Consider the following 26879-nt stretch of genomic DNA (forward strand, 5'->3'; position numbering starts at 1 on the left):
TTCAAAGATTTTTCTTCTCTTTATTTAAACACAAATACATTTACAGCATGCAGGTAAGTTAAAACTATATGGCGTCTTCCCCAAACCAATTGTTTTAATGCATCTTACGTGTACTGAAGTTAAATCATATTCCACAGGTAGACTTGTCCTCATGTCAAATTTAGAGTTACACACAGTAGTGAGTCAGCATTTAAGTTATGTAAATAATTTAGTTGTTCACCAGAAATAAATATTATTTCACCAAGTTCCTATCCTAAACCATCTTTTAAAAATATGATCTAGAGGAACATAAAAATAAGAACCATTCAAAGACTGCAAGTTGAAATAGCAGTGTTGAACATTCCCCATATAGACTGAATATTTTAATTTACAAAATACAGTAACTGTTCTGTCTGGCTGACCCATGACAGCCAAATCAGAAAGCAAAGAAAGTTGTGTGTTTGTTTCTTTAATTTTTTTACATTTTAAGAGGCAGTTCTTGGTAAACGTCATAAAAGGTTTCAAATAAAAAAAAAAAGTTTAAATATAAAAAGGTGATGTACACTGAGCTACACACTAGTTACTATTTAATCTAATTTTTTAAACACAGCAATTTTCAGCACCAAAACCCATGACAATTACCTACAGGAATGAAACCCCCACTCACAGGCATGAGAAAAAAATCCTGCTTCATTTCAGTGCGTTGTTTTGTTTTTATGATTGCACATTGACAAACGAAGGTCTGAAAACCTGTAGTTAACATTGAGAAAAATAATGGACAGTGCTGTTTCCATTATGAGAAATTTAATTCAAAATAGTTTGCTGTTCCTTTATTTTTCTTTGCTCAGTATGCTGTCTTCAATCGTGCTCTAAAACAACTGTAAGTTTGGAGTGTTTGGCAGCCCTAATGAACAAAACCGTCTCAAAAGCTGAAAACTCCAAAACAGTGAGATTTCCAACTGATACACTCAACTTTTAAAAATCAAACTATTAAAAATTCAGACTACTGTAGAAATAGAAAAAAGTGGTTTAAGGTCTAAAATTTGACTATAATCCATCAAAATATAAATATTTTGCCTATTTAAAATATAAAAGTTGAAAGTGATTTGCTGTCTGAACAGTCGCAGAGTTTCTACTGTTTCCACAATAACCAATGAATACCCAGCAAAAAAATTCAAGCCAGAACAAAAAGTGGTACCACCAACCAGGTCAGGAAAGCTCACCGAATTCTTCCAGTAACATTAAGTTCCTTCTCTCTCAAAGACCTGGTAGCCAGTTTCTATACAGAAGAAGGCTGTTCTAAAAATTATAGTGGCTAAACCCTATGAATAAGTTAAGCAAATTACACTATAAAATTTTAAACCCTGGATTCAGCTCAGTGGGAGTACTGGAGCTCAAAACAAAACAAAAAAACCCATGTTTCATTTTGTTAGCCACTTTACAGGACTTTATTGCAAAGAGAAGAAAAATATTCAACAACTACTACTTTGGACATTTCATATACCTACTTACAAATGGATTACAAATACAATTCAGGGTAGCACTTTATTTTATTATTATTTTAAACGTGTCTCTGGGATATCCAGATACACCAGTTTTAAAAAGTTGTGTCCTCTATTAACGTATCTGAATTCGTTAGCCTGTTGCTGAAAAAGATTTTTCTAACTGAAAATTAAAATTTTAGCCAAAAATTCCAGTACTGTATGTAGTGGAATATAAAGTTGCATTTTAGATTGCGCCCATTTCGCTATTACAAACAGCGAAAGTGAACCGTCACAGATACAGACAAATGGACAGACAGGCTCATCATAATGAAGCAGAATGTTTTCACTCCACCAGACTGTACTGTGTGCAGAATCAGGAACAGGACAGATGGGATAATCCATTGCCAGAGTCTTTTTTGTAAACTTAGGTTTACTCTTATTACTGTACAATATTTAATTCTAAGTCACCCGATAACCGGGCATTTAATCAGATAACAGTTTTACAGCCGTGTTCATACTGAACTCTTGAGATCTGTGGTGTACGATCGCAGTGCCTCGTGGCAGTTGTCGTAAGCACTTCAGTATTCTTACACTGTACAAATAGATTTAGTTCCAATGCTCTGTGTAGCATTCCAAAAGAAAACTGTGATGTAGAGTGCCGCCCTAGTTCAGTGGGACATGTAGTGTTATGTGAAGTGGTAAAAATGAAAGTATACTTAAACACTGTTGCACATTCCCTAAGACAATAAGATGTACACAAATTAAGCTAGAAAATTGGAACTAAGATTTTCTCAACATACATTCAGCTTGGCACAGTGCAGACTAAATTTAAGACATGAAAGACAAACTGTGTAATAAGCAGAGCTACACTTTAAGTAACATGTCATTTTTCAAGACGCCAAAATTGCACTCTAGTTTTTTTTTTTTTTGGGAATCAGTTAGCAGAATTTGTAGAAGGGGGAAGAGCTGTACAGGCCAGGTATAATTTATACATTTTCAGAAAATAATCCTACAGTCCCCAAATGGAGAGATTATTGTCATGGAATGACTCCCTCTACACAATATCGGATACTTCTCACGCCGCATTTACTTTTCAGCAACTGTAAATGAGAAAAATCACAGTGTTAAGCCAAAAATGCCAAGTGACTTATATTTACAGTAGACCATATCACTATTTACATAGATTTAAGAGCCCAGTTCTTAGACTACTCAGATAAGTGCTAATAAAACACTTACTTTAAAATAAGGAATCTCTCAACACAAAGCATTTACAGCATGACAAACCAACTGGGTGCGCAATCTTGATGGCATTAATGGAGTAAACATTACAGAGAGAAACCACTCATAACCCAGCTCCATTTTTCATGACTGTTGCTGCTTTTTCAGGCTAGTGACAACTGCATGGATATCACCCACCAGTTATTGCAAAGGTTTGATTTTGCTATTTTGGAAAGATGGAATGGGAATTAAGACATCATTTGGCATTAATGATTTTAATTTATCATCTCTGTATTTCTTTAATGTGTCCAGAATAATTCGTTAAATAGTGGTCTCCAAAAGTTAAACAGTATGTTGTGTTCCAACTCTACCCAAAGTTCTTCTCTAATCAGAAGTTCATGTGCTTATAATCTGTATTAATCCTCAAAAAAAGTATAGCCATTACTACAGAGAAAAATGATCCTGGCCACCAGAGTATTCTCAAGCTCAGAACAAGTTTATATTTAATAGTAAAATAAGTTCAAAAAGTTTTGTTCCTTTGCTTCCATAAGAGACAGGTTCCTCTAAGAATAAGATATGAAAGTAGAAATGAATTACAAATCTCCCGTCTTTAAGTGCTAAACTCTACTCGCCTCTACCACAATAGGGGACATGATGACATCAGCAGAATTACAGGAAAGCTTTGCAACTGATTATGTGAGCATATTACATGGGAATGTTTTGGTTTGTTTGTTAAAAACACGTTCTAGACAAGCTTTAGCCATTTTGCATTCCTTCATGATTTACCTACACATAGTCCAAAAGTCAAAGTGCCAAGTCTCATATTTATATTCTCCAGAAGCAACAGTGAAAGCTCTTGTTCACAGCAAGATGCAAATTATTATTTTAACTATTTATCGCTGATTATATCTGGTCTTCTAAAGCTTGAACTATGAGACTAAATAGGTTCTTTTCAGTTTGCATTCTAGGCAACATCAGAGCATGTGCAAACTCATGGTAATAAGGACAACTAAAATAAATTGGGTCAATCATACCTTTAAATGTCTCTACATTGGACAGTTGAGCTAGATTGCCTTTGTAGTCAAAGTAGCTATCTAAAGATTACTCTCAACATGTTAATGATCAAGAGTCCATGAACTGCCAGCTCCTTGGTCATTCAAGGTGTTATTCAAAGTTAAAGTACCCATCACTTCAACCTCGTACTTATTAAGAGACATTACTGAACAGAACCAGGTACCCTGACTAGTACTACAGCCTAATTTTCTCTAAATTGGAGAGAAAGCTTTGGAAAGTCAATCAGTTAATAAAAAGAAACTAACAGAAACAAGTTTAACATAAGCTGTTCTGGAGCCCTTCAGAATAGGAGCACCCAGGATTCAAGCACCCCACAATCATTTTAGGTGTACTTTCAAACTGAAGATGCCGATAACCTTAACTAAGGGAATGTCTAGAAGACATTTATAGACACGTTCAAAAGGGAAGATGACAATGAAGAGTAAAGCATTACTGTTAGCTGAGCAACAGACCAACTATAGAGCAGACATTAACTAAAAATATGTGATTCTGTAAAGCAACTTCAGCATATCAAGTACCACACTGCGTAATTACGTTGGAGATTAGAGATCTGCACATTAAGAAGTGATACTTTGGAGATTAATAAGTGTATATATTAATTTCAATTACTGTAACTGCATTTTAGCTAGGCTAACATTTTAAGTTTACTGGATGAAGACATGAGTTCTTCTGTTATATAATTCCAAATCACTGACACATGAAGCAGTAAGAAAATCAAATAAATAACATATAAGAATAGGGTCATTTTTACTTCATCACTGAATGTTTTCCTGAAGAAACCATATTTAGAAAGATAATAGCAAGCCAAAAGAATTTATATGTCCACTCCTTTCCCTAACAATAGGTATTGTCTGTGACTGGTAACTATCTCCAACTGATTGTTTTCATGTTTTTTTCTATTCCAGCAGAACAACCCCAGAACTACCACTTTACAACAAACACCAGTTTTATAAGAAAAGCATCAGCATCCTTCATCAGATGGACATGTACACTGTTGCACTAACTATAAAATTCTATAAAAAAGAGAAGTTAATCTGACTATCCAAGTGACTTTATGCCACAAAATGAACTGCAATAAACCTAGTACAAAGTAGTTTGATCGCACATTTAAAAAAATCCTACAAGACAAACTTACACTTTGTCTTGCCGTCCCCCTCCACGCAGCACAACTGGCTGGCTGTTCTGAGTGAACGCACCTCCACCACGAATTGCACTTGGATGAGTTGGAGAAGCTGCTGGATGCTGGCCAGGACGGATAGGCTTAGCTGCATGGAAAAAAACATGGCTTACAAATATGTACATCACAATTGTACCTTGGATTATTCAAATTTACTGATATTTTATTTTACATTATCCACATGAATTGCACAAAGTGCAATTGAATGCACTTTGAATATGAAAACAACTTTAGGGGATGGTATTCTGAGAACCTAACAGATTAGTGTCAACTGCAACAAGCCCTGGAAAATAGAAAAGGTTTTGCTTTTGTTGCTCCTACTAGAATTAAAGCTCACAAAGCTTCTGATAAAAATTCATATGAATTATCTGCTCCATCTAATGTATTACCCTGTGAAAGTTCTGCTTTTTGGCAATAAGAACTCAAATAAGACACAATGCTAGAGGATCTCACAAGGGTTATGCTCCTGAAAGGAATCATTATACACCTGGCTGTACTTCCCACAGCTGTTTGATTGGTAAGTCAGTAGCTACTCTGCTCTGCAAGTGGTTCTGCATACCAATTACTCCACAGATAACACTGCTTTGTCAACCTACCACCACATAAAAATAAAATTTGCTCTATAACTGAAGTGAAAACGCAGCAGTTTTGACAGGTCATTCACAAGCTGCATACACTTAATAAACTGTATTTTCAATCAGTTTTGCACTTAGCTCTTGACAGAGCATGCACAATGGTATGACTTTACAAAGTTCTGTAATATTAAACAGAAGCATTTAAAGTTTCAGCAGGCAAGAGGGGATATAAAGCACCTGCAGGTAGCAGCTGCATCAGAGAAACACTTCTTGATTTCTGCCTTATAGGAAGCTGATCTACAGTACATGACTAGTCCATCTAGACATTTATGCAAAAGAGGCTGTGTACCTCTGGTAAGCTCACTAGAGAATTCTGTTTCTTTTCTTGGAGACCACTTGAGAGAAAGGTAAGACAGAAAAGCACCTGTCTGCAAGCTGCCACTTCGTGTGACCAAGAAAAAAATTATAACTATTTTGCAACAGCTCTTTGCAGACCTACAGAATACGAGCAAAATTTAACTGCAACACTCATTTCAGTTGTATTAGCATTTAAGAGAAGTGTATTGATTACTGAAGTCCTTCAGTTTTACAATTAAAATGTAATATGCACAGTTAAGTCCTCCACAGGTCACACACTCTCTTGCTCCTCAGCATCTAACAGTGTAATGGCAGGTGAAGGACCCAGGGAATATGACTGTCTTGCCACCACCTTGCTACCCCTTTCTGTTTCTCCAGTATTTGTCCCTAGAGAGGGTGGTGGAGTACTGTACATTTTGGAACAAAGAACTGAAAAGGTAATTAAGGATCTTAGGATGTTGTAGGTTTCCATCTGCCCCTCTCCTCCACAAGATCAAGACAATTTTGTTGTTGTTTCTACAGGTTAATCTTTCTCCTTGTCTTGAAATACCTCCTCAGTCTTAGAAATTAGATCATTCCAATTCCATTCCAACAGATTAAGACTCACATTCAGTGTATTGTTTTGTTCTAGGAAATGCAACACACATTCAGGTTAGAATTCTAGGTTGGTAAGCCTTTCCCAGAGCCATTCAAAATAAATAAAAAGCCAAACAACCACACTGCACGACTTACACACACTTATGGTCTATTAACTGAAATGTAACTCATGGTAGAAAGTACATCATGTTCACACACGCAGTTCCAATGAGGGCTGAAAGATCCACATATGCACAAAGGTTTAAAAAAAAAAAAAAAGGGGGGGACAGATGAAGCTTTGGGGGACAAGGGATTCTTTACTAACCAATTTGTGCAGAATGTCCTCTTCTGGCCATGTTCTTGGATCTCACAGCCTCCTTTATACGATCGACTTCTTGCTGATACCGCTTGCGATCACGAGAAGCGTTCTCTTTGGCTTCCTTCAGTGCAGACTCCAAAGCTTTAACTCTTTCAGCTGTAGCTCTAAGTCGCTTCTCCAGTTTAGGAAGTTCACAGCGAAGATCAGCATTATCACGTACCAGCTACAAAACCAGAATTGATTGTTTTCTTGGCACCTCCCTCTCCTCATAGGGAGAGCTAACTAAATACCCTCCCACCCCTAAACAGACAAAGCAGTAGGACTCCTATATTAACTTTGCTTAAGCTTTTAGTAAATCTATATTTCAGTGACAATAAGACTGTTATTTGAAAAATCAGCTACTGTGGAAGAACCTGCTACCCAACATAGGTACTTCTATATTCTTCTTCCACAAGAGACAGGCAAGAATCCCAGAGACTGATATACTGTGAAAAAAGTGCTAACTTGGATCTTCTTCAATTTAAATGCGGCTATTTTGTTACACATGTACTTAAAATAGCTAATTAATTTACATTATAAAACAACAGACTAAATTTTTCCTACATCAAGAGACACACTAAAGATATAGAAGTATTTAATCATAAAATAGTTACTTTATGACCAATTGGTAGTTGCTTCTATAATAATGAACCTTGAGGAGTTTGTTTTTAATTAAAACTTGAAAATGAGTCTCACTGTACCTGCTTGTGAACCTTTGTAAGTTGTTCAAGATTATTCTCAAGGAAGGAAATCTTCTGTTTCTGTGCAGCACTGCCTCCTGTATCATCTGAGTCAATCTCGGCACTCTGCAGTAACATGGGGAGGGAGAAAGGAGGCTGAGTATAAATCTGAACTTGCATATTAGAATTGAGCCAGAAAATTACACTGCATAAACATCAATTCCTAATTTAGCTCTAAACTGAAAGTTATGCAGCGTTCTCAGAAACAACAAGTTTCAGTACAGCACCACATTACCTTTTTCACTCTAGTAGCCAGATCTTGAACAAACAGCTTCCGAAGATTGTGAAGAGTCTGAAGTTCTTTTGCCTACAGTTAAGGATAAGAAGTTAACAAAACAACCCGAACAAACTCTGAAAGAAAAAAAAAAAAGGCAAGTATTGATATTTGCTTTGGAATTTATTCTGAGTATCTTACCACAGTCTCTTCCAAACCCTTTAAATCTTGTCGTGCTTGTTCCCGTCTGTCCTGCATGACCCTGAAAGACAATAAAGTCATCCTAAACATCCCAGCAAAACTGGAAATTTTCATGTTTTAGGAAACTAGGGTAATAAACACTGTCTGGTACAAACAACATATTTCAGCTGAAGTCTTAAATTAAAGATGTAACCAATGGATGGTATCACGCTCAGAAATCCGTATGGGATGGATTGGGAGTGCAAGAGTTGCAAGAGGAAAAGAGGGAAGTACTTTTAATATTGAAGAAATACAAACAAGTACATTCAGATGCATAAAAGTTTCTATAATAACAAAAGACAAGACTCTCAGAGTCAGAGTGAATATTTGGGGAGATCTTATCCTAAAAATGTTCTCAGCTCTGACCAGCAGAGATGGTAAGTATCATGTGACAGATAAGGATTTTTTCTTTGTTTTGTTTTAACTCTCAGCATGTTTGCCAAAGCCAGCATCATAAACAACAATCTCAGTGTAAAGGTATGTAACCTAGTGATTATCACTGTACAGAGCTGCTGTCTTCCCAGGCAACATGAAAGCATTTTCTACACAAGTAAAAATGTTCTCTCTCAGAACTATAAGACATTGCAGTTACTAAGATGACAGAACACGAAATGTGGATTTCTCGTTTTATGACTCAAGGTTGGAATAGAAACACCAGGGACTGCACAAAAATGAAGTGTTTCTATTAAGTAGCCAAAAAGCTTCTTTTCCTCTTAAAATATCTCCTCGCTCAGCCAGTTCCACTGCTAGCTCACTGTTAAATGAATAAACATCTGAAGTAATAAAAAAATTCTAAACAATATCTCAGCATCCTATCCATTTTCAAGACCTCTCTGGAAAAGTAGTTGCAGGCATCTTATATAACTCTAAATTAAAAAAAAAAAATCTGCATTGTTTCTGGTCTGTCATTTGCCATGCAATTAATCAATGAAGCATGCAACTGTTTCATTTTAAGAATAAGCCAGTTAGAACCACCAAACTACTTAAATGCATAAGAAACAAAAAAAGAATAAAGGAACTGTTACAAGCCTCTTCCAGTCTTTGATCATACAACACTTATCTGCAAATTGAAAAGTTAATTACTCCAATCCTTAGCATATTAACAAAAAATAGTTGTGGCCTTCATATCTTTTATAATGTTACTTCCAATTTTAAATATTCAGGCAATGCAAAGGTTTTAAAAAAGTTAAGTTCAAGAAGGCCCTGGAATCCCTCTCTTTAATAGGCATCCTATACAGCAAGAGCCATTTCATCATATCAGGTCACTAGTTTATAGAATAAGTGTTGCCACACACATTTGTTTTATGCATCATCACTTACGTAAGTTCATGCAGTTTTCTACTTTTTTCCTGATCAGTCGCTTTCAACTTCTCATGCTCAACTCTAAGACGTTCCTGTTCAAGCATCATCTTCTGGTTTTGGCTGAAGACAGAAAGTAAATATTTTATCAGGTGAAACTGTCAGACAACACATTCAGTAACAACACAAGACAGAAAGACATTGCTGGAGGAAACCCTTGCCACTTCCTTCACAGTGTATTTTGCTTCTGTACTCACACAGTCCAGAAGCATTTGGCACTACTAAAATAATGGCAATCACTTACTCTTGAAGTTCAGTGATAAGCTTCTCCTTTGCATCAACTTCATCTCTTAGGCTACTGATTTGTTTTTGATGTGTCTCACGATGGCTCTGAATTTGCTGCTCCACAGCTTGCTATTAGGAAAAAAACCAGAATGTATTAAATGCTTTGAATTGCCACCAGACTTCACTTTGTGGGGGATCTGGGTTGGTTTGTTTTTTTTAGTTTAGACAATGAATTTAACTTACCTTGACTTCATTTGCAGTCTGAACTTTATTTAAGTGCTCTTTCTCCATCTCATGGACCTTTTCTAGTAGGGATAGAGAAAACACATTTCAGCCAGGCAATCCCATGGATGATGGAGTTAATTTCCCCTTCCCTTGGCAAGACCTTAAAATTTGGAAAAAGACCCCTCCCACCAGAAAGATCAATTAAATCAGTAACATCTTCAATTTAATCCTCTCCATAGCAGTTCTTTCAAACAACAAATATGTTTTTGCATTGATTAACTCCCCATGTTGAGTAGGAAAAAGCCTTTCTATAGCTCTACCCTTCAACCTAAACAAAGAAAATCCCTATTTATCACTACATACTTAAAATGGTGAGGGTGGTGGGTGGGGTGTAGGGAAGCAAGTCCTACCCTGTGCTCGGAGTTGAACTAATTCTTCATTAAGGGAATCCACAGATTCTTCCAGCTGCCTCTTCTTCTGTTCCACGTTCTGAAGATATTCAGTCAAGGACTTGATCTTGGCTTCGTGCTTGTGGGATGAAAAGATTCATTTACTTTGGAACCAGGTATCATGGAATTACATCTGCATAAATGATTCATACTTCTTTTTAAACAAGAAGTAACCTCACCTCAAAACAAAAATGGTACCAACTAAAAACTCTAAGAAGAATATGACTACTCAAGTAGATCTGCAACGAAGCCTATAAAATAACATCTTTATTCTGGATTGGAAAGAAATATATTTTTGGCTGGGAGAAGAGATGTTTTGAATGTTAAATACTATCAGAGGCCCACTGTATTTAAAAGATTGCACTGAAATCTGCATCTCCTGATTTAAAAAAAGATGATCATCCATATGTAAAACTGCGTATGTGGATCACAATTTTCAGAAGTGTTAGGGGTCACATTACTGATCTTTTCTAATAATCACAATAAAATGGCCTTGCTTGCATTAGAAGTAAATTTAACCTGCTACACAAGCCTCCTGTAATTTTACTGTGCTATTATTACCTCTCCCACTTCCAACTGGAAGCATTAGCAGGCAAAGTGCTCACTAGCCACTGCTTCTGTAAGACTTGTATTTGTAAAGGATCTGGTGATGAAGAAAACAGGGATTCTAGTATTTAATACAAGTGCTGCAAAAGCATTATCAGGTTACAGACAGAGTGCAGAAATTCTGACATCCTGTCACACTCAGAACTACTCAGAAGCATCCAAACTGAAAAGAGGAAAAAGCTGAATCCTGTCGCTGTTCACTCACAATGTGCTTTGTTAGGAGTCAAAAAGAAACTGCAACTTTTTTTCCCCTAATAGGTTAATGAATTTCATTTTTAAAGAACATTTAGGAAGTATACTGCAGAGGAACATTTACCTGTGAGATCCGGAGCTGGCAGGCAGCCAGCTCCTTTTCGTTTTCTTCCATTTTCTTATTGCTCTCAGCTTGTGTGCCTTCTAACTGTTTGCATCGTTTTACCATTGTTTTTACTTCTGATTTCATTTTGCTAATGTACAGTCTTGCAACTGTGAATTCTTCATCTATCATGCCAGTTCCCTCAGGCTGCTGAAAAGTGCAAAATGGTACATGCAGAAAGCTCAGATAACAGAACGGAACTAAAGGTGCACTGGAGCAACTTAATGCCCAGAACACATCCCCCACCTCAACAGATAATCACAGCTCTTAAAAGAAAACCCACTCCTAACATTTTGGTGTTTAAGTTTTCTGAGAGATGATTTAGAGGTTTGTGCTAAGGTAATGAGTTGCCTGAAGAGGGAAATACAGTTCACTACTGATTTCTAATACTGTTTCCATTCTGGCCCTGCAATGATCCTCTAGATTTCTCTTTCATTTCATTTCCTCATTCCATTTTTTATGTAAGTATCATCCTGATTGTCACTGTAGGTCAGTATTACATTTCTAAGACAACACTGTTGATTAAGACCACTTCACACAGCAGTTTCACAAGAGCAGAACACTGCTTCAGAAAAATATCTTGCCTGCTCTTCCTTGGCTTTGCATAATCAAATTCTGTCTGGGACCCAATTAAGTCATAGTATAAGGAATGGATAAGCTTATGCCCAAATTATTAATATATGTAAGACTTCCTATGGTGGTAATTTTTACCACACTAAGAAAATGACCCCACCTATCCACAATGCATGTGTTTAATACATGGCATTAAAGAAAGCACTGATAAATCCTTACCTTGACATCATTGTTTCCTACTGCAATTCCTATCTCTGCAAGATCTTTCAGTAAGGAGGCCATCATTTCTGTTGCTCGTTTCTTCTGATGGTTGGTCATTTCTTTAAGTTTCTGAAGCTCTGCATCTATACTGGCTAAAGTGACCTACAGTAAAAAAAGTTACCCTTTAATAAACAAAACACACTCTTGCTTTTGGAACTAGTTTCACACTATTTACAGAGTGACAGCATTTCTTCCAAAAGAACTAAAAAGTACTGCGGACAGAGACCTTTAGCTCACAAAATACAATCTTCCAACTCTGCAATAAAATTAGTGTCCACATTGTTAGACAGCATTCAGAGTTATATACAATTAAATATTGCAGAGAATTGTGTTTACAGAAAAAAGGTACATGGACAGCAAGTCCAACACTTTTCACCATATTTTGGTAAAGGAAAACAATTTATTTGCCTGCAAAGCTCTTAACTCTTTCCTATCTGCAAAGCAAAAAACTGCATCCACTAGAGTTCATACACAACACAATCTAGAGCAGTTTTTCAGTAAGTCTGAGATGCAAACAAAAACCCTAAACACGCACTTCAGTATCATACATACACAGAGCAAGCCTACTCCACCAAATTTTAAGTGCTGCTCATAAGACGACCAAAGATTCTCTGACTTTTAGCCAACCTTCAGGTAATGAAGTTACCAACACAGATTACTCAGCTCAGAACACTTAGAAATTTAAAGAGAAGTTTCATGATCTTATGAACTTCAACCTTAGAGTCAGTTTTCTATCAAGCCAAATCTTACTAACTGAAAATTGAAAGACACATTCACTAGAAAACCCAGACACACTCAAATTTCATCTTCAAGAACAGAGAAGAACAGGAGTTGTGCCACCACATACTGTCTGCAATGCTAGCAAACATGCTGATTCTTTCCAGTACTTAGAATTTTAGGATAGTAAGGGAGTATTAACTGTTTAAAACTGACTGAAGTCTGCCAACTAACTATCAGTCAGTTCAGAAACTTTGCAGGTATGTAAGGAGGTGTATGGTATTAACCCTGTGGGCTGATGCTGCACCTGTATTTTAACCAGGGCTATCCTCTGGAATATGTCCTCTTAACTACTCCTTTCAGAAAGTAAACAGAACTGCTTATTTTTGAAGGCATAAAGGTAAATTATTTCACATGCCATAAATACAGCAGGCAAATACACATTCCTTTCCAGAAAAGCTGCAGCATGCTCACTGCAACTTCGAGGTTGGAAGAAGCAGATTTTTAAGTCAGGATTACCCCAACTGCACCAGGAAGACAAAAAAAACTGAATCAGATCACCAGCATGTCAAAGTGTTAACTTGTGACATCTAGGATATTTCTGAACACTCTTCAGGTAGTAAAACACCACAGACACTAAAAAGACAAGAGCTAACAAGGTCAAGTCACACTGAAGACTGTCAGTAGTTTCTTATCCCAATTTCATACCGATTTTTGATTGAGTTCATCACTAAGCAGTTCGTATTCCTTTGCTTTGTCTTCTACTTCCTGAGACTTCTGATCATAATTGACAGCTAATTCTTCAAGGGCTTGTAACACCTCTTTCACTTCCTCTTTAGAGGCATCATTTTCAGCCTGAAGGCGATTCAACTCTGCTTGTAGGTTGTCTTGGTCCCGTCTGGTTGATGCTAGAAGCTGAAACATTAACAGAGATTTAATAAAATTGCAAAAACAAATAATCATGAACAAAATTCCATGTATAACTTGAATTTTATTACTGCTTTTAGCTACTAAAATAGCTTACATCTACATTTTTAACGTACTGCATCATGCAATAAGGATGCCAAGGAAAGATACAGTGAGAATGAATAATTAAATTTACTGTCTATATTCACAGTTCTTTAGCTTTTACAGTATCTTCAAAATGGAAGTGATTACAAATCAAGACACATAGGGACAGCAACTGGAAATGCACATGGAATATAGCAAGTTCTCAGAAAAGCCACTGAACACTACTCATGAAACTTCCAGTATTTTAATACCATTAGCTGCTGAAGAACAACTAGTCAAAGCACACAGCTGCTAAAGAATCCAATTTATTTATTTAAATAAGATTAAACAGTAGCTTCAACTTCCTGAGTTCTCAACCCACTTCCTTCCTACCATGTACACAAGGATCACTATTTTTTAAATCTTAGAGCTGTGGAGAAATATTTTTTCTAATATCTTGGCTAAATGAAATTAACATTTTCATTATTAATAGGCATCTGTCCCCATTTAATTAAGTTACATCTCTGGCAACATGTGCATACAAATTGTTTTGAGTATTCTGGAAAGTATGGTCTGAAATAAACACAGATACTTCCTTTTTCATTTCCCTCCTCTCCCTTCTCTCTCTGTACAGCAAGTGACCAAAAGTAAACCTTACAACAGATTTCTTAGAGTAAATCAAGTTACCTTCAGTTTTGACAAACTGCTGACTTTACATGGGGAAAACAACTGCTGCTGTCTTTGCATAAAATACTTCAATTCTTTCAATCTTCACGGATACTTAAGATTCAAGCAAACTGGTTTAAGCTTAGCGATTAGCACAGTGTAAGTGGGAGGAATGAATAGGCAGAGCATTTAGATAAGGCACAAAAGAGAACTACTGTGCAGCAGTTAAGCTGCCATTCTCCCTGGTCACTGTGACCCATTCAGAACACCTCCAGTTTCTTTAAAGAAAAGACAAACAAAAATAAAGATGCAAGAGCAAAACTCACCTCTTCCTGATCCAACATCTGTGTCTTCAGTTTTTCTACTAATTGGCTTTGCTGATTAATTTCTTCATCCTGCAGTTGAAATAAGACTGTGTTCATTAAATTGACAAATACCATTCAGAAAAAAATAATCTAAGAGACATCAGATGTTTGGCATCTAACTTTTCCCTATTCTGAGACAATTACACAACTGAAAGCAATTGAAGTAAAAAAAAAAATCCTTTTTATTTCACTGCCTGATCCAGTAGGCTCTTAACCTGGCATGTACATGTAACACACCATGCTTCCAAGACAAAAGTTTTATACCTGTGCTTTTGCAACTCTTCTTCAAGTTGTTCTAACTTTCAAGAAACAATTAAGATTTAATTAAAAGATTTTTTTCTCTTCGAATATATTACTGCTTAAATTTGATATTATATTCAAATAAAATAGCATAACACTCAAAGGAAAAATTGCTGTCTTCAAATCACTCTTTATCCCACTTACTCATTATTTTCCAACTAAGAAACGATACTCAGTACAAGAAGAGGCAACTTTTGATTTCTCTTAATCAGAACTAAGAGTAGGCACTCTCAGCAAATACTTAAACAAGTATAACTAAGAAATGAATACTGGCAAATTAAATATTACACAATAATATGGTTCAAGATATAATTTCAAGAGGTCTTACATTAAATAAGAATACCATACCTTATCATCCAGTTGTTTATATAGTTTGGCAATTTCTTCCTCACATTTCCTTCTCTCAGCATCAGTGAAATTGCCAGTTACTCCAATTGTGGTAGCTGGTTTATCATTAATAACAGTAATATCCTTGTCCACTGCAAAAGCTTCCAAGTTGGCCTTCTCCTTGTCAAACTGTTCATCAACTGGCACAGTCTCCCCTTAAAGAATACACTCAGTTTTAGTACAGTCAGTCATAAAGTGTCTTCTACAAAGTTAGCCTTGAGAAGTACTACATATTTCCTACTAACAGTATTGCTCCACACTTAATAAGCAATTGACTTCATGTGATTACTTGGCAAAAACAAAAAAACAAAAAACCCAAACAAACAAACAAAACCAAAACCCCCAAACAAACAAACAAAACACCAGACCTAGATCATCCAAACTATTTCCCTCTTACCACAAAACATTATATTTCACCCAGTTACCTTATCTTCTAGAAAGTCACCAAAGTTGCCCAGAAGACAGAAAATCCTTTCTTTCCCTTGGTAGTCTGTTCTGCTAGGTAGCCATATTTACTTTTAAACTGCTTTGCTTCTTTAAAATACTTTTTCAGTTACCGTTTTATCTTTTATGTTCATAAAGTTTTTTCTGATGAGAACACTAACTTCACATAGAAAAAAATATCACATGCTAATCAAGGCACTTCTTTAAACTAAATTCCTTAGTGCTTTGTTCAAAACATTTTATGCAGTCCTTGGAAGGCACAGGTTCTTTCCAACACTCCAGTATCTCGTGTCAATATTCTGAAAGAACTGTACTTAACATTTCAGGTGTGGTCTCATACTATCTCTACAAAAGAATAAAAAAACCACCTCAAAACCAAAAAAAAAACCCCACATCCTACTAAACTTATTTCAGTGAACCCATTTTTTTCAGATTTATATTAGGATGTGGTGCAGTTGTCTACAAGATTGCAAAATCATCTTCTATAGCTGCCAAACTCCAGAATACACCTGTAATTATGACCTATGTTACCCTTTTCCTGAATTTATGGCTTCATTATTAACTTGCATTTTGCAGAAACTTCAATTGATAAGAAGTTAATTATTCAGGAAGAATGAACAGGCATATATCCTGCACTGTCAGCAGTTTTGGGTGGTTTTTTTGCCTATTAACATGTTTGAGTTTTAAATGAGGGTAGGATCCTATGATATTGATTTGAATTAGAAAATCAAATTAGAGGAAACATTTAACTCAGTTTCTGCACTTACAATTAAAAGCAGTTTTTTCTCTCCCAAAATAAGAATTTTACAATGTAACTCTAGCTCTACTAGTAAACCAAGTATTGAACAATCTAACATGAATAGACTTTCAGACCTTTTTGCCATTACGAGATTACTGGAAGTTGTTTCAGTTGCAATAAAGTGAAAAGCATGAAGTTCAAAAGTCAACTTAATATCCTAGATTTAATATTCTTAATACTGTCTTGCATAGTGCCCCTAGCTATTTTTGGTATCCTTAGGACTAAATCAGTGTCTGCTGTCTTGACCAAAGTTTGCATAATAAAAATCCAATTGTTTCTCACCATTCCGCCACCTGTTGAGTTCATTCTCCAGCCACTGGATGGTGTTACGCAGAGTCTTGTTTTTCTCCTTTTCCTTCTCGTACTTTTTCTTCCACTGCTCTGCTGTGAGCTCCACGTTGACACAAACTGTGTTCTTAATGGTCTTCGCTCTACACAGAAAAGGCAAAAACCTCTGAAACTTCATTTTTAAAGAGAGGAATCAAAGGTTATTAAATAAAATTTCCACGGATCACTGGTGAAAGTGTAAACATTCCCACCTCTTCCAAAAGTTTATTTCTACTCCCTGTCAAGTCACTATTCTTTCAATTCAATTGATACAACTGTTAATGGACAGAGCAACACAACAAACTTTGAGAAGGCTGAAAAATCTCAAGCTGATTGAGTTGGAAAAATTCAGCTGCATACCTTCACCTGAAAGAATTCAGGTCAGGATAGTTGTGCACAACTTTGAACAAAGGATAGTATTCACATCTAGCTGTAAAACGGAGAGCATAATACTTCTAGGGTGCAAACCAGCTGGCCTACATAACAAACAGCTCATTTCAACCAAAAAAATCCAGTTACTAGATCTCCACTAACCAAAAAGGTGTTACAGACCAATTAGATAATTTCAGATGGGATTATCTACACTCAGTCGGGTGAACCCCATCCAATCAGCCAATTAGTTTTGGAGACAAAACTACAGGCACAAATAAGATATCCACGAAGTTAATGTCTGGTTTTGACTTTAGTGCCCTACATCACTTATATCAGTAGTTTTCCTGTATAGTCTCCTACTACCAAACACTCCACCCCAAGAGATCAGAACAGGAAAAAAGCTTAATGGCAGTCAAACATTTCTCCAACCCCACAGTACAATCCCTGTAAATATCTTTCTGCAAAGTCTTAGTGCAAAAGACACAGGATATTTTTACTGTGTCATGAGATATTTACATAGCCTTCAGTTACTTCAGCTGAGGGTTTAGTATAAATTTCAACAACCCTAGAAGGTTGAATCACTATACTGGAGTAACTATGGTGGTTGAGACAGAAGTGTACTCTGTTAACTCCTGAAGAAGTCAAGAGCACAAGGCAGTGAAACCACATAGCTGCAGCTGGAAGACACTTTCCAGCAGCTCATTCAATAAATACTAAAGGGAAAAGACTTCCTAACTTCTAAAAGAAGACCAAAAACCTTCACTGTTGCAGAATGCAGTGATTACTCCACACTCACTAACTATTCATATTCTGCCAGATTTCTAAGAAGTTCTGAATTCATCTAGTCTACTTTCCAAAATACAAAGCTTATCAGAGAAAACCAGTACAAAACTATCTTTTTGAACTAGAGTGGAAGAGGTACACTAACATCGAAGATCAGATGGACTAGCAAAACACTGACTGCTTTTGTAATGTGCTCCAGAAAATGCAGTGATTCAATCAAGTGGTCAGAAACTGGAGTATAACAAGGTAACATTAACAGTAGAATGACAAAGAGCTACCTAACAGAATACCAAATGTGAAATGGGTACTTAAAAATTCAGTTACAAATGACACAGGAATTTACAAGTATTAACTCAAATGTTACTGGAATGCTAGATGAGGACAGGATCCCCTGGCAAATAATAGATTCAACTTAACAGGAGTGAACTCCTTCCTCCCTCTTCCACTTAGGGAAAAAAAAAGGTACTTATTACCCTGCAAAATTATACATTAAACCACATTTTGAACCAAACCATATGCTGTCCTCCTGGAAATGCAGTCTTGAGGATCCTGCCCAATTTAAGGATTTTTATATAATATGAGATAAGGTAGATCACAACACTTAGCCATAAATACAACAAAAAATTACAGAAAGAAAGTAAACATTCTAATTAATTTGGTTGAGGAATCTTAATGGAGTAACTTGCTTATTTCTCATTCTGCATTTATTTCTAATAAGTCATTTACTCACCTTTGGCCAAACAGAAGAGTAGATTTAGTTTCAGATTCATTGTAAGAAGATGGAGAACAGCAAATAACAATAGTGGTTCTGCAATTACCCCCTAGTGAATCTTGAAGGATTCTGGTCATTTTGCTATCACGATATGGAACATACGTCTACCAAGAAAATGGTTAAATGATCAGTCATGGTTTCTCAGACACATTTAATTTGTTGAAATATGAGTTATCCTTTTGCTAGGTGTAACTTCATTAGACATCAAATCCTACTTTAATTCATAAATAGTAGGACTGAAGATGCACAGGATGACAAAATTGTACTTCTATGTTTGGCAACTTTTAGAGCCCAGGAAGACTTTCAGTATGATGTTTGGATCCCTCAGCATTAAATGTAACTTATTAATCTTCACTGTCAACACAGTACAAGACCAATGGCCATCTCCAATGCACTGATGCAAGTGGAGTAGTTTAAAAGACTCCAGGCATATCACAGAGATTGGTAAGAATTTCTGTGTAATATCATATTCAAAGATGCAAACCTTTAACCTTCAAGTATAAAAGTACAAAAGAGGACACTTACACTGCTTTCAGCCAGTGCCGAGATGACATTTCCAAGAGCAGACAAAGACTTGTTGATGTTCTTGGCCTCATCCAGGACAGCACCTTCTGCTCCAGTTTTACTAACCTATACAATATTTCAGTGCATTATTAAATGCATCTTCAAAAAACATCTTTTGTGTTTAAGATAAAAGTGGAAAAATTACTTGAGCTTTAAGTCAGTCTCCCTGACTTTGAGAAATGCTCATAAGTAAGTTGCATTAGAATAAGTAAACTCTTTCTCATACTCTTTCCCTGATTCATTATCAATTTCTCATTCAAAAGTCAGTGTTTGAAGATGTTCCTGATATTTTACACTGAAGTGAATTTTCTCCTTGCAAAGGAGGCCTCTTTATAGAAGATAAACCTACAGTTAAAAAACTCCTGTCAAATGAACAACTTCAAAAGTAGTTTGAAGTTTGTCAAAAAGACTGAATTCCTTAAAAGTAAAACAGCATTATGAGGTTACCCCTTAAAACTAAACCACCACTATATCTCCCAAAAAAAGCAAACCATAAAAAACAAACTACAAAACCCAAACCACATACCACCACTACCCCTGGAAAACTAACAGAGTCTTCATTAGCAGAAATTTATGAGAATAGATTTCAGAGGCTGAATCTGACCTACATGAGTGATCTAGGAACTTAAGCAGATACCACTAGAAATGTGAAAAAAAATCTAACCTGACACTATTCTATTTACTTTAGCTCTTCTGCCTCAAGGCCATAATTTGACTAACAGTTCTATAACCTCCCCTTTACTATTTTCACCAGGCTGTGATCATGACTACAACTAAACAATTCTATTTCCCTGTGTTTAAATCAACTCAAGACATGACATTGGCAACTTCATGTATTTCAAAAAGACTGGGGAAACACACAAAAGTAAAGTTTGAAATAAACAGTGAAAGGAACTACAGAGAAAAGAGATCTGCAACCCAGTCCTTAAAAGGCAAAAAAGACTATAATTAAAGAAGGATGTTTCAGAATAAACACAGGATCAGAGACAACAATAAGGTCATAGAACAGTGATGTAAGGAAAGACAACAGCCAGCAGAAACAAATGAAAAAAACTGAAGACAAAGACAGGGATAAACCCAGAAGCAAAGATGAAAAGAATGTCAAAAATCCAACTCTTGAAAGGGTAATTACAGTACATATTTCTTTCCGTGCTTTAAGCCACTCACATAGGAAAGCAAGCCGTCATTTTAACCAGTGTTAATCAGAATTTCAAGTTAAGAAACTTGGTATCTCTATATGAGAAAATTCAGATATTCCACACCTATAGAACTCTTTATTCCAGTACCTGACTAACCCACACACCTGTAGACGTTTTTTGTGCTCTCAGATACCAAAATTCAACTCTACCCTATTTCCCCACCCTAGTCCATATTTACAAACTCTCACTGCAGAAATGCAGATCAGCTTAAAGTGTTAGTATCTAACAGCCAACTCAGCCTAGGACTCAGAAACCACATTTTAAAGTCAAAATTAACACCTCAGAGATGACAATTGAATAATCAGTATTACACTAATGTAAAATACTTGATTGAAAAGAAAAAAAGCTTTTCAGAGTAGAAAAAGAAACTTATAATTACCTTCTCACTACCTGCCAAGTCCACAAGGTAAAGTTTTCCACTTAGTTTCTGTTCTGTTTGAGTATTCTCTTGTTTTACATTAATAAGAAAAATACTATGGCTTCGGGAGCTGTGTTCATTCATATCTATAATTCAAAATACACACACTGTCAAAAAGATTTGCACAACCAAACTCACTTAAAACAGCACCTTCCCACAGTGCAGTGAGAGAGAAAAAGTTAATGCAACTGTATAGTGTAATCCCTCAATGACAATAGAACTAGAGGCAGCAAAACCAACGGCATCATCTAATTAAGTAACAAAAGATCCAGTTTCCCTTGAGCTTCTATTAATACCCCACAAGCTCACCGATCAGGTTTGCTGGCCTGTCAACTATGGAGTTCACACTTCCAATTTACTTTATTAGAACTGAAAGCATTTTTAGGTTTTGATATCAGAATGCTTTTCACAGACTTCCAGTGTATGACATTTTATCCTTTTGTGATAATTTGAACTAGATGGCCTTTCAGCCCTTTCTTGTACTGCCCCCTCTGCCATGAAACATGCAGACCAAACAAGACTTGTTGAATTCAAAGAATTATTTTAATTCAGTAACAAAATTTAAGCAGACTGCAATCTGAATGAGAATGTCTGTCTACTTCTTCTTCCTTTTAACTATAAATCCCTCACACACCTAGAAGGACTGGCATACTGATGCCACAGAAGCAGCTCAACACAGAATAATACCCTTCTATCCAAATTTCTGCTACTTCTCCTTTACTTAGTGTGGTCCCCACCTTACTACCTGGGAGGAGCAATGAGTGCAAGGCTGAATCATTCCTTAAAAGGAACATCATATTTCTAATTTTGATCTTTAACCAAAGAAATGAGAAGGAAAACCTTTTATTTCTTAATGACTCTATATTCTTTTTCTGAATAAAGAACTAGACACAGGAACACTGTAAAACTCACTCTCAATTTGGCTCTCAGACATTTCTGGCAGTCACCTCGGTTGCGAAGAACTCAAGTATTATTTTGCACGCACCTCATCTTTCCTTGTCTTTTTTCAACCCCTCTGTCAGTTCCTAATCCTGTACTGGTGGGAATTTGGAGACCCGTGACAGGGCTCCTTGCAACTCAGTTGCATGCTACTGCCAAAAGTCTTGGGACATTGGGATGCTGCTTAAGTTTGCAGCACCTCTGAATATACATTCTGACCAGCTGCTCTTGGAATATGTGACAGAATGGTCAAACTGTCAGTGAGCCACAGTGCCTCACTTACAGATTTCCAGGTTAATTGAAATAGATTCCCCAAACTGGGATTTTGCACTGTTACTAAAGCAGAACTACATGTTTTTCTCCAGTGATTCAGAGCTCCTCACTGACCACTTACTTTCTCTTTTCAATCCAAGTCTAAGCAATCATCTAACAAAAAATTAATTGAAATACTTGTTTTGGAAAGACACGTTGAAACTGCTTATGCCAGACCCTTTCAGAAACCTGAACTGTTTAGCTAACTACTTTTGTCTTCCATACTTCCATACTATTTTTGTACTTCCATACCAGAAGCAACTCAATAAAGCACTAAAAGGAAACAAAAGATAATGCTTACTTGTAACTGCTACATGTCGATTTGATTTTCCTTCATCTATAGTATCCATAACTTCTTCTGGACTACATACAAAACGCTCTGTGCAACCCTTTGGAAAACAAAAGGTGGGGGGGAAAGAGGGGTTGTAAAATAACATCACACCAACAATCCAAAAGTAAATGATGTATTAGGAGTGCAAGATGGAGACGTATCAGACTGATGCTCACCTTTACATAGGGAACTCTATTTTTGTCCTCATGAACAGAAAGATTGGTCTTTGAAACTGGAAGAGAAAAAGTTGCAACCCTAAGGCACAAATGATTTAATTGCAAAATGAATGAATGCACTGTGTACAATGCATGGACAAGTCATAAATGTTACCTCTCAGCAACACTTCATAAAAACTTAATATACAAGAAACCACCACTACTGCAGTTTTAGTAATATTATAAGGATAAGCTCCATGCTTTCGTGTTTTGATGTACCCTTATCATGTATAGGCTATTAGTATAACAAATACTTAAGTATCATAAGGGTTTGTTTTTTTTTTAATAGCTCTCTCCAAAACAATTTACTTTCTATGTTCAATACAAATAAAAGGCTTACCATCCAAAAGGTCCCTTATTTTATCCAAGTATATTTCAAAATATGACACCTAGAAGTAAGAAAAGGAAAAAGAGATACATCACCAAAAAGCAAAAATGCTTTGCTTTTTGATCACAAGGATCCAGTATGATTACTATGACCTCCCACATAACACCACATCCAGCTCAAGTTCTTATAGCTGAACTAAATACACCTTAAAAAAAAAACACATTTGATCAAAAGCTTCAAACACTATCAGCACTGCCACAGGTTATCAGGACAGCTACCATCAATGTTCAACGGAAACAAAATTAAACTCTTAACATAATTCTTCTCTAAGGAGAACTAGTTACTTCAGAAACAATCAGGTTATCATGTTTCCAAATTACAGGCATTTGAAACAGATACAGAATATCCATTTACCCACAGATTACCTTCCAGTTTTAATACAGAATGAATAAGTAAAAATCCAGTTTACCTTAATATGAAACTCAAGATTCTCATCCATGGAGTAAATATAATTAAAAATATCTTGCACTATTCTTGGAATAATGCCCATTCCATCTGGGTCGTGAAGCTTCCCCTTATTAGAAAAAGATACAATAAAATTAAACATTCATACTGAATGCAACATTACAAACAGTATACAAAGGCAAGGCAACTGGTTCCAGTTAACACATTAAAGTGCTGGTGGATATGATGCACTTATTCTGTCTATAAAGGACAGTCTTGACCATCCATTTAGCCCCAGCATTTGCCAGAAGTGTAAAGAACAGCCTCAGAACACTGCCAAACTACTACAAGTGAAAATATGTTACTAACATCATTCTTGCATTTCTCATCCTGCTACTGAGGGCTGAAAAAAATACACTAATAGCCATTCTCAGTCCTAAAAACAATAATGGAGTATAAAAATGTAATGGAAAGGGAAAGAAAATTAAAATTGCGAGAAGAAAACAAGTAGACATCTTATTTCTAGAAAGGTAAGACTTTGCAACGCAGAGATGTGACAGAGACATTAAGAGAAAATTGTTTTAGTATTTCTTACTTCCATAGTGTGTGTCTTTCCAGATGATGTCTGCCCATAAGCAAAGATTGTTCCATTGTATCCCTCGAGTACATCTAAAAGGAAGGAGTATTTTCATTAGCATTCATTTCCTTCTTCTAAAGATAAGTCAAATTAAATAGAGTGCAAGCAGGCAGTTCCTAAAACATCCAGCAAGTTAAATCACTCAATGTTTGGGAACCCTGTGCTAGAGTTTGGGGGAAGGAGCGTGTTTCTCCCTATCCCTTTTAATGAATTATGCCATCATCAACTGTCTTAGAAGTTTCCTGCATTAGAAGCACCTGTTTCTTCAACCAGAAAAATCAGGAATTCACAGTCAGGGACAAAAAGGAAATTGATACAATTGCCAGGCTGAACAGATAGTCTTTGATATCTTGGAAGAAGAAACCATGAGAATGCCATCATATTTTCAACCCTCAGGAAAGTTTAATTGTCCAGTTGTGATGAAAATGAGCTATGCCCTAAGTGTCAAGCATCTTATTCTTAGGCTTCTCTTCCAAATGATGAATGAACTGAGCCAAAGTTTTAGATTGAGAGGTGATGGGCTGGTGGGTTGGCTTGTTCATGAGGCAGTTACTGTAGAATCACATCTTGCAAGCAAACTTTTATTTTCCAAAAACAGGTATAAGATACTCCCAATGGGGAGGTCTTTGCCATTCCATCAGACCTGTAAATCGATTTGTCCCCCCACCAGAGTTCATTTGCCACTTGATGTAGCACAGCCTGGAAATGCCACACAGAAATCAGAGTTTTACAGTAAGAAAAGGGGCAGCATTAAAATTCTTAGTTCAGTTCCAGTTTTTAAAGAACAGACTTTTTATCTAATCCTGATTACCAATAACTCATTAAAGGGTTCAATACTTGTAGCAGCATGGATTTTCCACAGCAATCCATGATTCTAATGATCAACCCCCCCCTACATTTACCACATATTCTCCTGTCACTAGCAGTTGATATTTCAGGTGTTTCTGACAAGACTTTGTAAAGCCATTTTGAAAGTTGTGTCAATGATTATTGATGTCCCCAGGAAATGAATCAATTTTATTTGCAAGAAACTAGTTAGTTACTTACTAGAAGAACTTACTGTGGTGTATCCTTCTTTGTGATAAGTCTTGATTTTTTAAACGTACTAGGTCAATTCTGACAATTCAGTTTTGGAGAAACTGTACACCCTGATATGCACAGCAAAAACTCATATTTCACAAGTTTCATTTCCACTTATATTCCTGCAAACAATCTTATGTAGGATGTTTTCCACCAATAAATTTTTTTGGGGACAGATGGACAACACACCTCAAACCTATTAATAAGTGTTATTTTGATTAATTTCAGACAAATTGTTTTAAACAATTATTGCACAGAACTGTAAAAAAAAAAACCCAACCCAAAACATAGCAGGTAAACATTATCAAGTGTTGCAATCGACTGAAATGGTAGGTTAAGTATTGACAGGATTTATTAGCTCAACTACAGGATAATTTTATACTGCTACAATCCATGTTGGCACTTATTAAACACACAGAAGATAAAAGGCAGCAATAGAAGTATCAGTTTTCAACACTGAAACCCACACAAACATGAGACATTTTCTTATGGTAAAGCTGCTCTTCCACCTCACCTTTGACAATCTTTTTAGCACAGTCATTGTATACTTGTTCCTGTGATGTGTTTGACTGGAATACACGGTCAAATATATATGGCTTGGACTGCAAAAAAAATAAAAAGAGATAGAAGAGTCATTAAAATGCTGTAAGTGGAACTGGAAGGTGTTTGTTCATATAGTTTAGAAACATCCTATACTGTCTCAGCCCAATCTTCTATTTTAAGCACATGAAGACTGTAACAAGGAAATCAGCTTATACAGTGTTGCCTAAAATCTTCATGCACTTGCTTACAAGTAAGGCCTTGAATTAAATACATTTGGTTTCAAAGTGTTACCTAAATAGCTCTCCAAAACTACTCTGCCACATGACCTCAAGGTACTTGATTTACAAGGTTAGTCAATGCCTGGTCTGTACATCCAAGAACCCCTTCTTCTCTTCTACTCTGGTGGTAGGTTTATTATGGTAAACCCAAACTATTAAAAACAGTTTATACCCCATGACACAGAGCATCTATCTTGGTAATATTTGTCAAAAAAACACCAAAAAGAAACGTTTAACACAAGAAATATTTTGCTATACACTACATCCTTAAAATAAAGCCCCCCAAACAGAAGAAAAGTCCATGTTGAAGGAAGGGAACCTTTCACAAAGACTTCTTTTGGAAAAGGCTATGTGGTCAGGAAGCTCTGACAGAATTTTGAGAGGAATGTTGGATATTGCTTTTTTTTTAAAAAAAGAGATTTTCATAACAGTTCTAAGGAGCTGGCAGTCCATTAGGATACGAACTATTATGCTCTTAAAAAGACTATTATATCTTACAAAGTTCAAATTTTTGTAGCACTTTCAGAGCTTGACTTTGTAGGCAGACAAGCAGACGGGCAAAGTTTACAAAGGACCTAGGTCAGTTACCATTGTTAAACTCCCTGCAACAGTGAAGCGTTCCAT

General features: G+C 36.2%; 1 protein-coding gene across 1 annotated transcript; it reads right to left on the bottom strand.

Annotated features, from left to right (window-relative positions):
• On the bottom strand, positions 1-26879 carry KIF5B (kinesin family member 5B). The gene is made up of 26 exons (XM_018075180.3): positions 26844-26879; positions 25949-26036; positions 24313-24386; positions 23743-23847; positions 23286-23334; positions 22907-22962; positions 22701-22788; positions 21110-21234; positions 19493-19597; positions 18926-19071; positions 16996-17144; positions 15432-15625; positions 14745-14813; positions 13471-13677; positions 12004-12147; positions 11173-11361; positions 10212-10329; positions 9820-9881; positions 9596-9705; positions 9313-9414; positions 7954-8014; positions 7774-7845; positions 7500-7604; positions 6766-6982; positions 4891-5020; positions 1-2563 (listed from the first exon to the last, which is right to left on the bottom strand). Exons 1-26 carry the CDS (start codon positions 26877-26879, stop codon positions 2557-2559), a joined length of 2808 nt encoding a protein of 935 aa, XP_017930669.1. The 3' UTR covers positions 1-2556.

The sequence above is a fragment of the Manacus vitellinus genome, unplaced genomic scaffold (assembly GCF_001715985.3).
Source record: "Manacus vitellinus isolate BGI_N305 unplaced genomic scaffold, ASM171598v3 scaffold_3_pilon, whole genome shotgun sequence".
Classification (NCBI taxonomy): Eukaryota; Metazoa; Chordata; class Aves; order Passeriformes; family Pipridae; genus Manacus; species Manacus vitellinus.

What these genes read in the sequence shown, in the direction of transcription:
- KIF5B (XM_018075180.3), bottom strand. Translation starts at nt 26,879, where the DNA reads ATGGAACGCTTCACTGTTGCAGGGAGTTTAACAATG. An exon ending in AGACTGCAAATGAAGTCAAG is followed by an intron (nt 9,706 to 9,819) that starts GTAAGTTAAATT and finishes TTTTCCTAATAG; the next exon opens with CAAGCTGTGGAGCAGCAAAT. An exon ending in CTTATCACTGAACTTCAAGA is followed by an intron (nt 9,415 to 9,595) that starts GTAAGTGATTGC and finishes TTCTGTCTTCAG; the next exon opens with CCAAAACCAGAAGATGATGC.